General features: G+C 41.3%; 1 protein-coding gene across 1 annotated transcript in view; it reads right to left on the bottom strand.

Moving 5' to 3' along the window:
* DLG1 (discs large MAGUK scaffold protein 1) overlaps positions 1–19515 on the bottom strand; it is a 3205960-nt gene that overhangs the window by 109519 nt on the left and 3076926 nt on the right. Inside the window, exon 25 of the mRNA XM_044070715.1 lies at positions 3182–3354. Within this exon, the coding sequence (XP_043926650.1) occupies positions 3182–3354 (173 nt within the window). The remainder of the gene's footprint in view (positions 1–3181; positions 3355–19515) is intronic.

Below are 19515 nucleotides of genomic sequence, written 5' to 3'. Positions count from 1 at the left end.
AATTCCCTTAGGACTTGTGGAAACAAAGTCAACTGATTTGTAAGGTTCTGTGGAATACACATGAAAGCAGGAAGATTTTTTCCAAGTCATGAAATAACCTTGTTGGATAACAGAAAACACCTAAGAATCCTGAGTTATACTTGCCCAAGCTGGAAAAGAAATGGATAGATGAAGTGATAGAGTAGTAAGACTTAGAAGAGTTTGTTAGTCAGAGTACATGGCCTGGCTGGAAAGGGCTGCTGGAATGAAGGGCTAGAGCCAGTAGTCTTATACTGTGGAGGTTTTCTTGCAGTTTATTTTAGATCTGGAAGAAGTAGAAGAAGATGGGTGCATCTGTCTCCTAACAAAGGAAGTCTTAGTGGGAAAATTTCTGTGGAATTTTGGAACAGGGGACACAAAAAGGTGCTTCAAAAATTGACGTTGCTTTCCCTTCTCTTGTAAGGACTTAAATCTGCAACTGCAGAATGAAAAAGACAAGAGTTATCTAGAGGTGCATCCATCAATTTTGCTTTGATGTCGTCTGGCAAAGGTTGATTGAGGTTGAAGCCTCAATCAAGAGTACATTCTAAGAGCTCAGCCAGAAGCAGCTGCTCTAGAGGATGTTTCAAATGCATCATGACTACATTTGTGTGTCTAGCCACTTGTGAAGCTGCTGCTAATAGAGACATAACCTGATTTGTTTAGGTCAGAGTCTGGAAGCTGTGAAAGAACTTGAGAGGCCTGTGAAAGCAGGGCAAATGAATACCTGGACATGTGTGTTTGATAGTCTGACAGCCAAAGTGGAAGTAGTAAACACTTTCTTACCAAGTCTTTCCACAATTGTACTCTCCTTATCTGAAGGAAGAAGCTTTGAAGAATGTGACAACCTAGAGGACCTGTCTGAAGCAATGGAAACTAAAAGCTGGATCAGCTGAAGGACACTTGTACAGGAATTTTCAGTCATCAGGCACCTTGTAGAACCTGTCTGGCCTTTTAGGAGCAGGAGCCTGTGAAATCAAGGGTCTTGGAAGTAGATGAAAAAGTGTCCAAAACTGCTGGCAAAACAGGAGGCATAGCAGGAGGAGGAGTTGTTTCCATTTCTAAAAGGTTATAATACTTTTTTTTGCTCTTCTGAGATCTGTGAGCAGTCCCATTTAAAAAAATATCTCATTTTGTTAATGGTCTCCCCAAAAGAAATCTCTTCTATCAGGAAATCTGCCCCAATGGACTCCTCCTCTGGAGGAGGCATATTCTAAAGAGGAAGCAATTTGTGTAGAATATGCCAAGGAATCCTCCTCATCAGGTAATTCTTGTTCCCTAACCCTTTTAACAGGAGAGACTGTGAAAGAAGGAAAAGAAACAGAAGTGGAGGGCTTCAGAGCCATCAAGAAAGCCTTAATTAGCCCCCGAGAAAATGTATCCCAGTTGGACTGTGGAGAAGAAGGGGCCTAAGAATGTTGAGTTTTCTCTTTTTTCTCAACATGCATTTCTGCATGATGAGCAGAGGAAGAACCTGACATAGGCCTGAGTTATGTGGCCAACTCCAGAATGTTTTCCCTAGCTGGAGTAAGAGGTACATCCCTGGGACCTTCAAGCACAATAAACAGTGGTTTCCCTTTGTCTGTCCTAAATGGATGCCTGCAGTGCCTCTGAGGACATGCCAAGGGCAGATTCTTTACTGGCTTCTGATGTGGTACCTGCCAATGAACCAGACTCAAGGAACATAACTCCGGGTCTTCACTAACCTTAGGAGATATGTCAGTGGAAAGAGCCTCAGACAAAGAGGATTCAGGCCTAGGTTTACTGACTTTTCTCTTCAAAATTGGCTCAGCTGAAGGACCCATGGAACCCTCCATAATGCCTTTAGCTTGTCTTTTAAGTCACTGATTCTCTAAGTAAAGAAAAACTTTGCAATGTTTTTAGGACAAAGGCCTGGCAAATGGAACAAGACCGATGGTCGTGACTGGGGCCTATATAGAAAAGACAAAGATCGTGGCTATCCTTATGTGGAATTTGCCTTCTATGCCTACACTTGCCCTTCCTGCATGACACGAACTACGCAAAGAAGGCAGTAGCAAAGAAATAAATCCCCAACAGTGCACTTATCTGAAAACTGGCAGCAACCAACGAAATCAGGAAGCAGACTGACATACGAGCATTCCAAATGGTGTCAGAGGTGGATTGGATATGCAGCCATCCTTTTAATGCCAAAGTTGCTGACTCATACGTGCGATGTCCCACGTACATGCAGTAGCTAAAAGCTGTTGTATGCTGGCTGGATGTTGAGTTGCATGGTTGGAGGACCTCCCATATGTAAAAAATAGTGCAACATTGAACAGAAGGACATGTATTAGAACTAATCTGCTCATGCTGCAGTCCATTGTGTCTGATAAGAATAGTGGCAGATGACATGAGAGGTAAACAGGAAGGAACACAGCATTAGAGCAGATGGGGGAGGAAGTCTAGCTGTGAAATAAAGCTGTTTAACCTATAAGTGCAACTGATGCCAGCCAGCTCCACCCATGAAGTGGATGGACTGCATAACTGATTCACAAATTTTATAAGGAACAGAAAAAAGTATCTGGCAAAATCATGGACAATTGAGAGTTATGCTGCCCCATCATCTGAATGCTCTGCCAGTTTCGGCGTTAAAATGTAATAACGTTCAGTACACAATAGCACCAAAATGTGGTCTACTCAAGTTCAATAAGACTAGAGAGGAAGAAAGCAGATCCTGGGGCCAGAGCTAGCAACTTCACCTCTATAATTCGGACTTCTTTTAAGAAAAAAATGATTAAGAACCAGTTAATTTATACTATATGATAGAAGCACTTTCAGCAAATATAAAGGTACTATTAAAGTCTAAAATGAACTAGTATTATTTTATGCATTCATATAAGGTGTGTATAAGTGTGTATGTGGTACAAGTCACTAGGGAAAAAATGTTGACTACTGCTGAGAGGAACATTTTTCTGCAAATACAAAGATGCTAAGAACTTCTGTGAAAACAAGCAACTGTAACTTTAAGCATTCATGTAACCGAGGGGTGTCATGTAACAGAGGGGTGTGTGTTTGTGTATGTGTGATCGCTGCAGTTCACTAGTGCAAAAATGCAGACTGCTGCCATGTTAGATTTTTACCTAAACACTGGGCATGAAATTGATGAAGTGATGGTAGTTTCATGCCATTGTACACACATTACCTTTTCTGCTACCTCTCGTACGGACTGTACACTTGTTCCATATAGATGATTATTGTACTGGCCAGCTTCAATAAACTTGTGGTCTTGAATATCTTTCTCCATCTGTTCTCGAGATGTGACAAAGTGATAATCTCGTCCATCTACTTCATAATCACGCTTTGGTCTGGTTGTATCTGCATAAATGAAGTTTATAATTAATAATGCTCACAGTGATCACTCATGATAGATATATAACAGAGTACAGCTACTACAAATCTTTCAAAGGCAATGTGAAATGAAAATTCAAGGGCATCTTTTTCATACAAATGAAAAAGTAAACAAATGTGCACTGAATTACTCCAGCGATAATGTTTGCCTGCTGTGGCTCTAGTCTTCTGGAACGTCAGCTATTTCACAGTGCAGTGTGGTGTGATGTTAGCCCCGTCACCCATAAAATCATCAATTAGAAGGCCTCTTTTTTTTGTGGGGTATGGGGTTCAATTTAATCATAACTGGGCTGCACTGTGCTGCATTGCCCCGTTACTGGACTGACCAGATTTGACCTTGCTAGCAATCCCAAAGACATCAGTTTTTTTTTTTTTTTTTTTTATCTACTCCAATTCCATTAATGTGTTTTAATATGTATTCACAGAAACTCTGTTTCTACTAGTAACTGTGCTACATTTTTGCTGGGACTTTTTTTTTTTTTTAACTCTTTCACTCCTGGCCTGAGTGGAATTTCACATCTCCTAAGAACTGTGGAGCGCTCCTGTCGAGACAGCTTTCACATGAACTAAAATTCTGAAAATGCAGTTTTGAACCTACCTGTGAACAAATGGACATATCTCAGAAACTATTAAAGTTACAAAAAAGTTAAATTATGAAAGTTATTCAGCACACATCAAATGACCATAGCAGAATGTTAAGACTAATGGTGCTACAAAGCTATTTTTAAGCCTAGCCATGTTTCCCAGAAATATTAGAAAGGTATTGGTCCCATAGGTTTTAAGTATGTAAACTTAGGCACGAGTGTTCAAACATTTATAAAGCTTCTCTCTGTTGACACAGCTGGTAGACCTGGTGTAAATTTATGGTTTCCCCGCAATGCTTAACTTTTGCTTGACAAGAACTTTGCTTCACATGATTAGGAAACCTGCTCTAGAGAAGAGGTAGCTTCTTGAGACAAACACCTGCCCCTACATCATGTCCTGTTTGCGTTGTAGGTGAGGTTTAGGTCCCTGGATCAAGAGTTTCTGATGCTATTTGTTTTGCAGATGTGCAACAGGGTCTATTAAGTCTGGATCTGAGGATGCTTTGTAGGTCAGGCATAGGTTAGCACTCATCAGCCTATGGGAGGACAAGGCTTTGAGATGGTCTACATAAGACTTGTTTTCTAAACTATGTATTCTTTTTGTAAGGAACCTCTGTGGACACTCCAGTTGTTGCATGTGCCTAGCCATGTACATGCAGAAGGGGACAATGTACTCAAAAGAAAGGTACCTGCCCTTTGTTTCTTATACCTTATTTGAGGCTGTGACTAAATAATGATTTTAATGGCTACGATAGTTCCTGTTTCATGTTATTAAGGCGGCATCGCATGATATCAGTACCCATCGACGCAGTATTCTTGCCCTTGTTTGGCACAAAGACTGTTTGCAGGATGTGATTAAACACTGATTTTAATAGGTCTGATAGAACTTGTTTTATGCTATTAAGAAGGCATCATGGGATATTATCAGGGCCCATCAATGCAGTGTTTTTTGCCTTGGAGAGTGCCTTGAGGACCTGCTCCCTTGTGACAGTATGGAGAATTACAGTTATGGGTAATCCCTGAGGGTGCTGTATGTGTGTATGGTGGTGGGGATGGGAGTACAACTGGAGCTAAATTTATCTGACAGCAGATTTGCTACATCTCCCGTCTCAGCACAGGTGGCTCAAGTTACAGTTCAGTACATTGCTGTGTACTGACTTCGAGCTTGAGGACACAACTGAAGAAACATTTTGTGAGTGCCCTTGGCTTAGGAGGCTATTTTTACCTCAAATTAGGCTTTGGTAGACTTGATAAGCCCACTCAGTTGCTTATTTAGACTGATGAGGGAGTTTTTACTTTGACAGTCCTTGCACCTCCTAATTTTTGCCATGATTTTCTTCCTTGTGCTGTTTAAACTATTGATGCTTGGATTCCACAAAGATGGCTTGTTTTTTGAGTTGGTCTGCCATTGTTACTGATGAGTACAACTGTCTCTGTGCAGCTGTTAACAGGACTGTACAAGGTTTCCATGAGCAATTCAAAATAGTGAGCAATGTTTTCAGGGTTATGAGGTGCTTAGAATTTTGCAGGAAATTTTCCTTGGAAAAATTCATAAAGATTCCACAATTAGCTGTAGTTCCAGATTTTATTTTTATTTCAAAGGAGACAGCTTTATGGCCCAACTTGACCAGTGAGAACAATGCACTAGGAATGGTGCACCATTCTCCCAAATTTGTGAGGTCCAGGTCAACAGTGTTTGCACCCACAGTAGGTGTACAAACTGGTCCAGGAAATTTGTGTTTCCAAAGTCTGGGAATCTCTGGACATGCATACAAGTGGGTCATGTATAATTCATAGTCTATACAGAGGTACTTAAAGCTGCCCAAGAATATGGTGTTAGGCTGAAGAGGCAGCATCTCCAATGTGTTTACGCGTTGATTTCCTTTGTCATGTAGGAAGTCAGTACAGTTGTGCAAAATCTTGCCGTAATAGTAGATGTCCTTCTCTTTACTGCTGCAGTATTCATAACAAAAGGGATCTCCTGCCAAGGATAGCCCTATTCATAAAAAAAGGGATCTCCTGCCAAGGATAATCCTATCCATAACAAAATGGATCTCCTGCCAAGGATAGCCAACAGCCAGCCAGTATACTAAAAGCCATTAGTACTTACAGGTGCTGTATGTCACACATACACTCCCCATGCAAGGAGTAGAGCATAAAAGTGACATACAGATGCACACACTCAGAACTGAAAAAGTTTCAGTAGGAACAATGTCCCTAGAGATAAGGGAGAACTACTCAGTGGCATACCGCCTGCTCAGAGGCGATCTGCGCCTGACGTATAAAGCCATGTCCAACCCGGAATTAATGGACATGCTGCACCTCAGAAAATCCAAATCCCATCGAGCTACACGCTCGAGAGACTTGAACCTCAGCACTGAAATAAATAGGACATGCTGGAGGGACAGATTCAGAACCCAGAGGCTCCCTTCACTCTGGAATAAAATCCCAGTCCAGGTTAGGCAGAGTCCCTCATTGACTCTCTTCAAGAGGAATCTTGATGAGTGGATGGGAGATCGTAGGTTTACCCGGGTATCACTTCTGTGTCACTGTTAGACAGAGGCACAGTATACTAACCTCAAAAAAGGGCATAGCAAAATAAATTTAAAATGGGTGGCGAAAGCCAAACACACTCTGGCTAGGCTTATAAATGCCCTAAGGCAGACAGCCTAGTATGAACCTATGAACATGTGCCTCCACAAGGAGAAAAAAATAGAACAGCCCCTTGGCTAGGAGGGCAAAAGCAACAGGTTAGAGCAAATGGGGCAGGAGGGAGCAAATACTGCAACAGTGAAAAGGACATCTACTGTTACGGTACCATTTTACACAACTGTACAATGTCCTTCCATATCACTGTTGCAGTATTCATAACAGAAGGAAGAGTACAAAAGCTCAGGAAGAAACCTCAGAAGAGGATGGCACTGAAGAACCCTCTAGAAACACACGCAAGATAGCCCTGGCAAAGCCAGGTCTAGTCCTGGAAATATTATCTAACTTGCAGTGCTTAGTGAAGGCATGGACAGAAGGATGCAACAGCCTCAAAGATGGAACTGGTATCCAGGCCCTTGAAAAAAGCACCAGAGGAAGCAACAGCTCTGGTAGAGTGAGCCTTTACCGAGAAGGAAAGACATTTACCATGAAAAGAATAACGAAAAGAAATGGCCTTAGAAATCCAGGATGAAATGGTTGGTTTACAAACAGCAAAACCCAAAGACCGGAATGAAAGGAAACAGAGTTGCTCAGATTTGCAAATATACTTAGTTTTATCTAAATAATATATGAGCAGTCTAACCAAATCCAAGGTGTGAAGAATCTTCTCAATGGCAAACTGTGGAGAAGGAAAAAAAAGTAAGGCAATTGAACAGACTGATTAAGAGAACTCACTGACGACCTTGGGCATAAAAGAAGAATGAGTATGAAGAGACACCCTCCCATCCCTGTATAAAACTAAAAAGGGAGGAATAGCCAAGATAGACAGAAGTTCAGACCACTCTCTTAGCTGAAGTAAGGGCTAGCCAGAAGAACAGTCTTCCAAGTACAGTGTTGTAAAGAAGCTAAGCAGCAGGCTCAAAAGGAGCCTGCATTAATTTTCAGGCAATGAGGTGTTATCCAGCTACCTCTTATAATCTAAGGCTTGATTTCCCCAGCCTCTATTTGCAAAGTTTTTGCCTCTGAGAAAGTCACTTGTGACCATTGCTTTTTTAGTTTTCATCACAATCACACCTTAGAGGTGTGCACGGAAGGTCTTTATATCTCCTATTTGGGCTGGAGACAGTGTCGTCATTGTTTCTTTTACTTTTCTCACAGATTTACAAAGAAGGCTACTATAGCTATTGTAGAGACAGTGTGCTGCCTAGGAGCAACAAAGTGGAATATATTACCGCAATCATTTTTTCACTTTTCTTACAATCGTACATCAGACATGTATACAGGTGAGGCATGATGAAGGATGCTCTGCATATGTATGACATCCGCCACTTAAAACACATGACCGTGGTCATTTCAACCTATGCTTTCATCCTGATCTAACATCAAAAGGATGCACAGACAGTAACTGCTTTTTTCTCCCGAGGGTTAGGGAGGCAGGCAGGATCTGTGCATCCTCACAACTGTCTTGTTAGTTTTTCTTGAGCTACTATTTTGTCAGCTTTGAACATTAAGCCTCAGGCACAACTTGCATCTTCCCTGAAAGAAAAAAATAAGACAAATTCATTTTTTTTTTTTTTACTCACTATTTTTGTTCAGGCCATCACTGGATTAAAACGTTGGGAAAATTATTTAAAATGCATCTCGGAGCATGTATCTCTCTAGGGCTTTTGGGGACCTTGGCTTGACAGAGTAATTTTCTAAACAGTTATTACTAAGCTGAACAGCATCACTGAATTTCATTCCTTAATCATAATTTGTGTATCATAATGTGGTATACAGACCTGTTGTAATGTAAGAGCACTGCAGTTACAGTTCAGTCTGTATGTACTACTCCTAGAACTCTGCAGCATGAATTAAGATGTTGCTTAGGAGGGGTGACAGTGACAGGGTGATACTTAGACTCAAGTGTCCAGGGTCCCCCAACATGACATTTGCTGTGAGCCTCCAAAATGCTAACACCAGCCATGCCCCAACACATGCAAAGGCACACATAACCAATGATTACAGCTGCCTGTATGACCATGATTATAAACCTCAGATCTTTAACTGCAATCAAATAAATACATAATTGCTACTCAAGAAATTAATTGACTCATCTCACTGCTGTCCCACTGCAATATAATCCAACATACAACAACCTCACAACAAAGAGAAAACTCAAAGTAATGCTGGATGAAAAAAAATCAGGAACAGATACTACCCTTAAATAATAGAAATTTACTAAAACAGGCTTTACACTAGCATGCTTTTCCCATAGACTAAGTCTGAAACTCACATGTGTGCCTTTATTTGGGCACTGCAAAGCTCAGTTATTTATATAGCAACCTCAGTGAATAATAAATAAACCTTTATTCTTTGCCAGAAAAATCACACAACTTTGCAAGGAACAAAAATGAGTGGGGGTTAGGAACATATCATCACATTAAGAACAGTTAGAAATGTGTGCGAGCGCGTGCACACACATCGATTGCAACCATTCGCACAAATATGAAGATATTAAAATGTAGAGTAAGACAACAAAATGAATGTTAAAACACGTGTGTTACAGATTAAAGCATGAACTGTGCACACACTGAATAGAAACCAAGGTGGGTCACTTTGCTTTGAGTTTATTAACACAGAACACACCATGCTAGTTGGAACATCTAGCTTACACCGATGTATTCCAAGCAATGTGGCCTAGTACCAACCTATGAAAAGCATGACAAAAATTCAAGTTAAAAATAGTGATACTGCTCAGTTCACTGGAAAATTATATTTCCCGCCTGGAAAAAATTAACCTAATCATAAGGCAATTACTTTGCTTTACAAAGCTAACTGATGCAAGTTAAGGGGGACACATTTCACTCATACTTGTTCTATAGACTGGTCAAACAGCTTGGAAAAAAAACAATACAAACTAATGCCTGCAACAGAAAGAAAAAAAAAAAGAAAAAGGAAGCAAAATTAGCAGCAGTACAGATGTCTGTCTACCTCTTTGCCACACACCACACACTCATAGCCAGCTTTAGGCACCAGCGAACCCTGCGGTCGCTGGGGGCCCCCTGTTCCTAGGGGGCCCCCCAACTACAGCAAGTTATCTTACCTTGAGATTTTGTAACATGTCTGTCAAACCAACAAAAGCTAGTACAGCTAAGTTTGTGTACTTAATAAACCAGATGGTTAATAACTTGTATTTATATCTCCTTTAAAATTGAAAGATATCTTAGGTTATAGTAACAGTGTTTGTGTCAAGCAACAGGCTTCACAATTCCATTAAACATTTTACCCCTGACATATTACCCCTGGCTTAGTTAAACTGTTAGTGGACATTCAGTCCCCTAAAACTAACAACATAGCCAACTTTAGGTACTTGCAATACCCCTGGGTGCAAAGGCCCCCCCTTAATCATCCTTGACTGTGTGTAGGGGCCCCACAAAAATTGCTGCTGGTTGGAGAAAAATGAGGAGAAAAAAATGCAGTAATTTCCTGATTATGCTCTTTACTGTGAACAGGTCTGTAAAATGACCCTGTTAGGATAAAGCTGATAATGACCATAAGCAAGGTAAGCACTAGACAGATCAGCAGCCCAGAGTGACTGAGATCAGTGCAAACCTTGGATATTAAGAAAAACTGATGCTTCTGATCTTAAGGGATGGTTTTCTCTTTCAGGGAATTTTATAAACACTGACAGAACACCAGCTACCTGACTAAGTAACTAAGTAACTCTAAGCCAGGGGTAATATATCAGGGGTAAAATATTTAATGGAATTGTGAAGCCTGTTGCTTGACACAAACACTGTTACTATAACCGAAGATATCTTTCAATTTTAAAGGAGATATAAATACAACTTATTTGCAGAAGAATACAGTGCAATGTCTATAATAGCAGAATAAAGGCTTAAAATCATGAACAACTTCTAAATATTCCTCTAATTAATAGTATAACACCTTTTGCATCAGCTTTCATTTTTTTGGACAATAAGTATAAAAGTCTAATGTCTGAATGTATTGACTGTCTGTAATTCTGAATGATTTACAAGCAAATCAAACTTTTTATAAAAGATACAGCAAAACTATGAGCAAAGTCAGGGAAAGTAAATAAAAGTGACTTACCCTGCTGCTGTTTGATGACTGCTAAATGGCAGTTACTGATCATGTTGTGCCAGTACCAGTGTTGTAGAATGTGTTGCAATTTGTTGAAATAAGTAGAAAACTGGTATTTCTATGGCTTATGCCTGTGCACGCACGTGCGCATGCGTGCAAGTGTGTATGTGTGTGTGTGTGTGTGTGTGTGTGTGTGTGTGTAAAAAATATCAGTGATTTTTATCTGTGCACACACCCACTAATGCTGGAATACAGACATTATTCTTCTGGGTATCAGTAAAAAAATGTAGCTAATAAGTAATTATATTTTAAAAGCAATGTATAAAATATATCACAGAACATTCAGACATTTACATACTCAGTCTGGGGGCCCCGCACTATATATCTGGATATATGGGGCTCCCTTAATCATCCTTGACTGTGGGGGCCCCACAAAAGTTGTTGCTCATTGGGGAAAATTAGGAGGAAAATGTATTAATTTTCTGATTACACTCATTAACATGAACAGGGGTGTGTGATATGATCCTGTTAGGATAGAGCTGATAATGGCCTCTGCTCTCAACTGCACCCATTCTAAAACCAGCCCTGCTCAGATGTGTGTGTGTGTGTGTGTGTGTGTGTGTGCGTGCGTGTGTGATTGTGTGTGTGTGGGGGGGTGTTCATTACTTCTTTAATTGTCATCACAGTCAAACCTTAGATGTGTGCACATGCGGTCATTATAGTTTGTGTTTGGGCTGAGGACAGTGTGGTCATTGTTTCTTTTATTTTTCTCACAGACTTCAGAGGTATACAAAGGTTACTATAGTTTACGTGGGGGCAGTGTACTGTCTAGGAACAACAAAGTAGAATACATTACTGTAATTGTTATTTTTTTCACTTTGCTCACAATCACACTTCAGACATGTATGCAGGTAGCTGCCTTTGACAGTTCGGGTTGAGGAATGAGGAAGCACCTACGTATATGTATGTCAGCAGTCATTTGAAATACATGACTGCAGAAATTTGAACCTCTGCTTTCATCCCAGTCTAACACCAGAGGGATGCATAGGCAGTCTTTTTGGGGGGTTAGGGAGGCAGGCAGTTCTAAGATAAGACTTGTATATCCAGACAACAACAATTAGTTTATTGTGAGTTACTGTTTTGTTATCTTTGACCATTACGCCTTTGATACAACATATGTCTTCATTGGAAGAAAAAAAAAATAAGACTGAAATTATTTTCTTACTAATGATATTGTTTTGGCCACCATTGGTTGGTAAAATGCTCTAAATGTATTTCAGAACATGCATAACCCAATGCTTCTGGGGGTTTAGCTTAACTGAATTATTTCCTAAATGGTTATTACTGTGCTTACTTGGTCAGGAAAGGTGTGTTGAAAGGATGCAAGGAAAACTAAAGCTGAACAGCAACACAATTTCTTTCCTTAATAAAAATTTCTGTTCAAGCCGTCATTGGATGAAAAGGCTGTGTAAAAAGAAAAAAAACACTTAAAAATGCGCTTTAGAGGATATAGGAAGTTATGGCGTCTCAAAAAATCTGAAGAGTAAAGCAAAATGTGAGAAAAGGAAGAAAACAGTAATGTACATTGTATAGGGAGCCCAAGATGGGGGAAAACAGGGGAAGACCGGTGTGTGTTTGTGTTTTGGGGGGTTCATTGAAACAGCAGGCCTAGGGCACCATTTCATAAAGTCCAGACCTGTACATAGAGTTGCTGCAATGTATTATTGGTGCAACTAAATGCCATTAACTTTAAATGACCATTTGTGATATGGGCCAATATAGTGTGATACATATGCCTGCTGTAATTAAGAGCACTGCAGCTACATGTCAGTCTGTGATTAACTACTTCTAAAAGTTTGCAGCATGAACTAAAAGGTTGTTTAGGAGGGTTAGCAGTGACAGGGTGATAAGTAGACTGGAAGTGCCAAGGGCCCCCAACTTGACATCTTCTGGGGGCCCCCAAAATGTTAACATCGGCCCTGCACACACTTTTACAGACTGTGAAAACCTCAGATATAATATTTACCTGTTCCCATGTGAACATTGCTCTCAGCTTCTTTGGTCAAGAGCTTAAAACATCAGGAACAAATTTTAAATATTGCTCTAATTCACTTAAAAAGTTACTATAACAGGTTTTGTATCAACATATATTTTCTGAAGATTAAGAAAAAACACTAATGGCTATTGTTACTAGCTGTAATTCTCAAAGACACATCATAAAACATTGAGTCTTAAACAGTGTAACAACTTCCCAGTGCAGGAATTATGGGAGTAGAAAGGAAAGAGCACAGATGTCCATCCAGTTGGCTGGCTGCTCAGTTCAGCTGTTTGGCTGTTATATTTGGGATGCTACACGGGACGCACCATAAAAAGTCAAGGTGAAGATGTAATAAACAAATAAAAGCATTAAATTGAAAATATCATTTATTTATTTTATTTCAGTTTGATAACCGGGGAAGTCCACTGAGCCAAAAAGAACCCACTTTCAGTGGAGGCCTGGGGAGAAAAGCTCCAGTGACAACGAGAATTACAATACAAGCAAAAAAAATATTTAACAGTAATAATTAAAACATGCAAATTAAGCAAACCATGTAAGACATGATGATGGCACAATTAAAGTACGAAGAAAAACGCAAGCATGAGTATATAGAGTATCTGTAGCAATTGTAGATAAATATTCAGTACGCAAACATACATTCTGTAAGAGAAGTAAAACTTGGTAGGAATGTACAGATGCAGGCATTGTGCATCAAAGAAATGATGGGAGTTCAGAAAGAAGTATTAGAGATGACATTCAGGCATAGGATGTTGTCCCATGCTGGGGTTAGTAAGTTAATTACATAAGAAGAGAATGCTGTTGGTATAGGTTGGCAGTAGTGCTGGTAAGCCAATAACTTGTAAGGAAATACAAGCACACAGGGAATTCCACAGGTGAGTAATTTCAAGACAACAGTAAGAGTGTTTACATGGAAGTTAAATAGCAGGTAGTGGGATGAGGGTAGGATGCAGTCCTTAAGGTGAGCCATTTCTAGATATGAGTAAGTGTATTTACATGGAAGTAAAAAGTACAGTTGTGTACCTACCATAAATGTAGATGTTCGAGTGTATTCACTGTTGCAGTCATTACTCTTGGGTTATCCTGCTGGCAGGGTACCCTCAGTCGGCCAGAATTCCAAAGTCTAGGTCCGGCGTTAGTTGCTGTCGCCTCTCCCCTGACGTCAGTACGCCAGGGGTATAAAAGATGCAGCCGACGCCATTTTCTTCAGCTTTTCTTGCCCCAGATGTCAGGTGCCCCCAAATTGGTAGGTTGAAAAAATATGCCAATAAAAATGCATGCACAAAAATAACATTCCCTTTGTCTACAAGCAAATACACCAAATAGGTTGTGTAGGATAGAGAAATGTAGAAAAGTCCCAGCAAAGAGAAGGGGGATGGTGGGTGAGTAACATGGACTGCAACAGTGAATACACTCTAACATCTGCATTTATGGTAGGTACACAACTGTACTATGTTCATTGTGTTTCACTGTTGCAGTCATTACTCTTGGGTTGAATGCCAAAGCTGAGGATGGGTGGCTGGGCTAAATAGGATTAGGAGAGGCTATGAGGCCCTGCAGAATTGCAGTGGCAAAGCCTACTCTGGACTCAAAGAGGTAAGTGGTAGAGCTTTGTGAAAGTGTGCACTGAACTCCAAGTTGCAGCCTCTAAGACATCTTTGGTTGGTACTCCTCTGAGGAAGGCTGCTGAAGTGGCTGCTGGTGGAATGAGGCCTAATGCCCTTAGGCACTGATTTGCCATGTTGAAAATAGCAGAAACGGATGCAATGGCCTATCCATTTAGAAATAATCTGTTTTGAGATAGCCTTTCCTTGTGATACTGCAACATATGACACAAAGTTGCTCAGTTTTTCTGAAAGCTTTAGTTCTGTCCAAGTAGAAACGTAACTGCCTGTGTATGTCCAAAGAATGCAGAATTTTCTCACCCTTGTTCTGTGGATTTGGATAAAAGGTAGGCAAGTGAATGGTTTGGTTGAGGGCCACACTGGATACCACCTTAGACATGAATGTAGGGTTTGTCCTCAGAGAAACCCTGTCTGGATGAAAAATGATAAAAGGTTCCACAGCTATGAGTGCTTGTAACTCCGAGACTCGCCTTGCAGAGGTTATTGCTAGGAGTAGAGTGGTTTTCCAGGATAAAAAATGTTATATCTGCTGTTGAAGCTGGCTCTAAAGGAGGCAGTGTGAGTTTCTCCAAAATATATTTAGGTCCCAGGCCGGAATTGGTGCTCTCCTTGGAGGCCTAATGTTTTTGGCCCCTCAGAGGTACTGCCTTATTAACGGATGAGAAAAAATAGGTGGTTCTGTATTGTAATGGGCTGAAATGGCAAAGGCATGAATCTTAATTGATGAGAAAAAAAGGCCTTTGGTTCAGCATCTCAGTTAGGTATTGTAAAATCTGAGGTATATTTGGTACACACGTGTCAATGCCTTGTTCCTGCTTCCAAGCACAGAATCTCTTGCATTTTTCTGCATACGATTTTCTGGTACTGGGCCTCCTTGCCTCCAAGATAACATCCATAACAGCTTTTGAAAGAGGAGTGTTCTGAATGGTTACATTATCTGCCATGCTGCCAGATTTAAGGTCCTGATTTGGCTGTGCAGGATCTGATTGTTTTGTTGGGTCAGCAAGTGAGAAATTTGAGGCAATATCCATGCTGGACCTTGAGACAAGCTCTTTAGGACTGGGTACCAGTGCTGGAGTGGCCAGTCTGGTGCAATCAGTATCATTTTTGGCTTCTCTTGTCAGACCTTTAGGAGTACCCTGGGAAGGAGAGGCAGTGGAGGAAAGGCATAAACTGTTAGATTTTTCCAGCTGAAGGATAAGGCGTCCACTCTCCATGCTTGTTTGTGATAAATCCTTGTGCAAAATCTCTGCAATTGGCAGTTGTGAGGGGAGGCAAACAGATCTGTGTGTGGGCATCCCCATTTCCTTATCATCATGCTGAAGACTTGTGGATCCAGTTTCCATTCATGGGGATCCATGAGGTTTCTGCTTAGTTTGTCTGCCAGAGTATTTGTTTTTCCTGGCAGGAATTGTGCTTGCAGGTGAATTTGAAAAGCCAATGCTGTGTCCCATAAGGTCATTGCTTGTCTGCAGAGAGGGTAGGAATGTGTACCTCCCTGTTTGTTTATGTACCACATGACCGTAGTATTGTCTGTCTTTATCAGTAGTTGTCCTGGATGAAGCAGGTTCTTGAAAGCTGTCAGGGCATTTTGAACAGCTAGCATCTCTTTTTGATTGATGTCAAGATGCATCTAGTTTGCAGGCCATGTGCCCTGAATACATTTTCCTGCCATATGGGCCCCCCCCATGCATAATCCGATGCATCCATTGTCAGCGTCTGTCTGGCTGTGGGTAAACTGAATGGCAGACCCCTGTTGTGGTGACAGGCTTCTGCCCACCATTGAAACTCTTGTTGCAAGCAGGGAATGAGTGCAATTACTGTCTCCAGGCTGTGGCAATGCTGAGTCCAAACACTTTTTAGATACCACTGTAATTTCCTCATATGCAGTCTGGCATATGGAATTAGTAGAATGCAGGATGCCATGAAACCCAAGGCCTGCAGGATTTTCCTTGCAGATAAGTGTTTTTTTGTTGCCAATTTCTTGAAGTAAGAAGTCAGTTGCTTTTGTTTGTCTGGCGTGAGATAAGCCATCTGGGCAGTTGTATTTAAGCTTGCCAAACGAAATAAAATAAAGTCCTGGACACCACCTTGAGTACAAAATTACTTTTTATATTTCCAATAACACCACAGATTAGCGCTTTCGTCTAATGACTAGACTTCATCAGATGAATTTAAGCTTGCACCCAGGAATATTATCTCTTGAGAGGGCACTAGTTTTGATTTCTTTTCATTTACTGTGTACCCTAGGCCAGTTAGTAATCTTTTTACAAACGCCAGATGCTTTAGAAGAATGTCTTTGTTCTCTGCTTGAATTAGGCAGTCGTCCAAGGAGGGGTATATTTGAATTCCTCTTTGGCTTATCTACTGCACCCAGGGACTTCACAAAGTGCCTGGCACCAGTAATTGCATTTTGCAGACAAAGGGCAGTGCAGAGAATTGGTAATGCATTGAGCCAGCTATGAATCTGAGGTATCTTCTGCAAGATTGTCTGATTGGGACATGCAGGTATGCCTCTTTTAGGTCCAAAGTTACGAGCCAAGCCTTCTAGCCCAGCATGGGCAGTAGCTGCTGTAGAGTCAACATCTTGAATTTTGGAACTTCCAGAAACGTATTTAGTATAGACAGGTCCAGTATTGGCCTCCAGGTTCTGTCCTTCCTGGGTACTAGGAAAAGTCTGGAGTAAAATCCTTGCCCCTGCTCTTGTTGTGGTACTTGCTGAATGGCCCTCATGTCTGTGAGGGTTGTAATTTGTTTTTGTGCCTCTACCCATTGATTGTGTGGCAGGTCTGGCATACCTTTTGACCTTGGTAGAGTGTGGAAATGGAACCTGTAGCCTTGGGACACTATGTTCAGGACCCATTTGTCTTGGGTAATCATTTGCCAATTTGATGAAAAAAGTGCTAGTTTTCCCTCTAAGGGGGCTGCCAAAAGAAAAGTGATTGGATCTGGCAGAGGAAAGTCATTGGGACTGTTTCCTGTAAGGTTGTGATTTGACTTTGCTTTTGGAGGTAGAAGCACCACATTGTTTAGGCCTGTATGAGCCTTGGGGTTGGGATCTGCCTCTGGGACGCCTGTATCTGCCTCTTTGTGGTCTGTCTGACACTGGAAAGGACCAATTTTTAGAAGGCCAGTTCCTGCTAAACCTAGGTGGCTGTGCCTGTAAGAAATCCTTGACAGTCTGCATGGATTTTGCTTTATCCTCCATTTTTTTCAAAACCTCTTCTGCTTTAGTACCAAACAAAGTATCATTCTGCAATGGTGCATCTAATAATTTTGCTTTAACATGACCAGGCAGATTCTGTTCCTTTAACCAAGCACACCCACTAATAAAAGAACCTGTGACAGCGGCCCTGCACGAGGCCTCCAGTGAATCATAACCACATTGCAAAGTATGCTTTCCTACTTGTTCAGCTGCATGCAATAAATTCTGCAATTCCTTGTTCTCGGAATATTCAGCATTTGTCAACAATTTCTGTTTAAGCAGTGACATTAAATATTGCTGATATTTAAGCATATTAAACTGACAATTTAAAGCCCTTACAGCCAAGGTAGCAGAAGTGTATACTTTTTTCCCCCATATGTCTAGAGCCCTAGAATCCCTATCAGAGGCGACAATGTTTTATGCAGTGGAGGCTTTAACCCCTTTGGGACCCTGAGATATAGTTTCTGGATCAGCAGCAGGGTTTTTATATAGGAATTTATGAGAACCCGGAACCCTGTAGTATCTGTCTGGCTTAGCAGGTGCAGGGGGTAATGAGTCAGGGGACAGGCCGGACTCTGAAAAAACATCATCTACAATGTTTAAAACAGGTGAAATAGCAAGGGGTCTGTGCTGAGGAAGTAGCAGAAAGTCTCTGAGCCTTTTCTTAGATTCAGAATAATCTTGACTCTCCCAGTGTAAATGCTCCCTCATGGTATGCAGGGTTTCCCCAAAAGAATATTCCTCAGGAGGAGAGGCTGAAGGAATGGATTCTTCATCATCAGAGTCCTCATAGGGAAGCATGGAATAATCCTGTTCAGAAGAGGAATCGGAGGAAACAGAAACCTGATCAGAAGAATAATACTCTTGTCTCTAGTAATTAATTAGGTCATCGGCCATTTTGAGCATCTGTTTTTTAGGCATGGTAGACTGAGTAGGAGAATGCTGTACTTGTTTCTTTGTCTTTAGAGCTGCTTTAGTCTTTGTCTTTGAAGCTGAAGATGGCTTAATATATAGTTGTGTAGGTCTGAAGACACCCTCAGAAGCCGATGCCTGCTCAGCGGCTCCGTACCCATCTGAGGGAATGATTTCCGAGTGTCCAATACCTTGAGTATCCAGAGGCCCAGTCGGCTCCACATGGGAGTCGGAAGCGGCCTGTGGCTCTGAGGTAGCGAGCGCCAGGGGCTGTGAAAGCGCCTCACTGAGAACCGGTGACTGGCCTAGCAGAGGCCTCGTCATCGGTTTTGGACCTCGGATGCCTATCCTTTTCCTTGTCCTTGCGTTTTTTGTAAACTCCGGTCGTCGGCTGTTCCGACGGCATTATATAATTAAATTTTCGGCCAAAGTAATGAAATGCAAAATTGAACCGACGCTTAATAATGCGTTGGCTAAATCTAGCACAAAACCGACGGCTAACAACGTTGTAATCAGGGCCTAGGCAAGGAATACAGTAAGAGTGAAAATCCTTATGAGGCATTTGCTTCCCACAAGAAATACAATTGTTAACTTTTGCTGACATCGGTCTGGAGCAAGAAAAAATTTCCCCAACGGGGTACTAAGCTTTAAGGAAGACTTCGGTTCTGAAATTCGGATTTGAAAATCTCAGGAGTCGGCCGGCCGGCACTTGCGAACTGCTTTTGCTTCGGGCACCGTGCGGCAAGAAAGACTTAATGAAAATGGCGTCGGCTGCATCTTTTATACCCGAGGCGACAGCAACCGACGCCGGACCTAGACTTCGGAATTCTGGCCGACTGAGGGTAGCTTGCCAGCAGGATAACCCAAGAGTAATTACTGCAACAGTGAAAAACAATGAACATCAGCAGAGAATGAGACGAGGGTAGAAATGCAGTCCTGCAGGTAATAACATGAGGGTAGAAATGCAGTTTAGTAGTGGTTGTAAAGTTGTGTACAACAGGAGAAAGGTCA

The sequence above is a fragment of the Protopterus annectens genome, chromosome 4.part1 (genome assembly GCF_019279795.1).
Source record: "Protopterus annectens isolate FY-2018-M chromosome 4.part1, PAN1.0, whole genome shotgun sequence".
NCBI classification, from domain to species: domain Eukaryota; kingdom Metazoa; phylum Chordata; order Ceratodontiformes; family Protopteridae; genus Protopterus; species Protopterus annectens.
The sequence above is the reverse complement of the archived record's forward strand: the minus strand, read 5'-3'. Positions and strand labels throughout refer to the sequence as shown.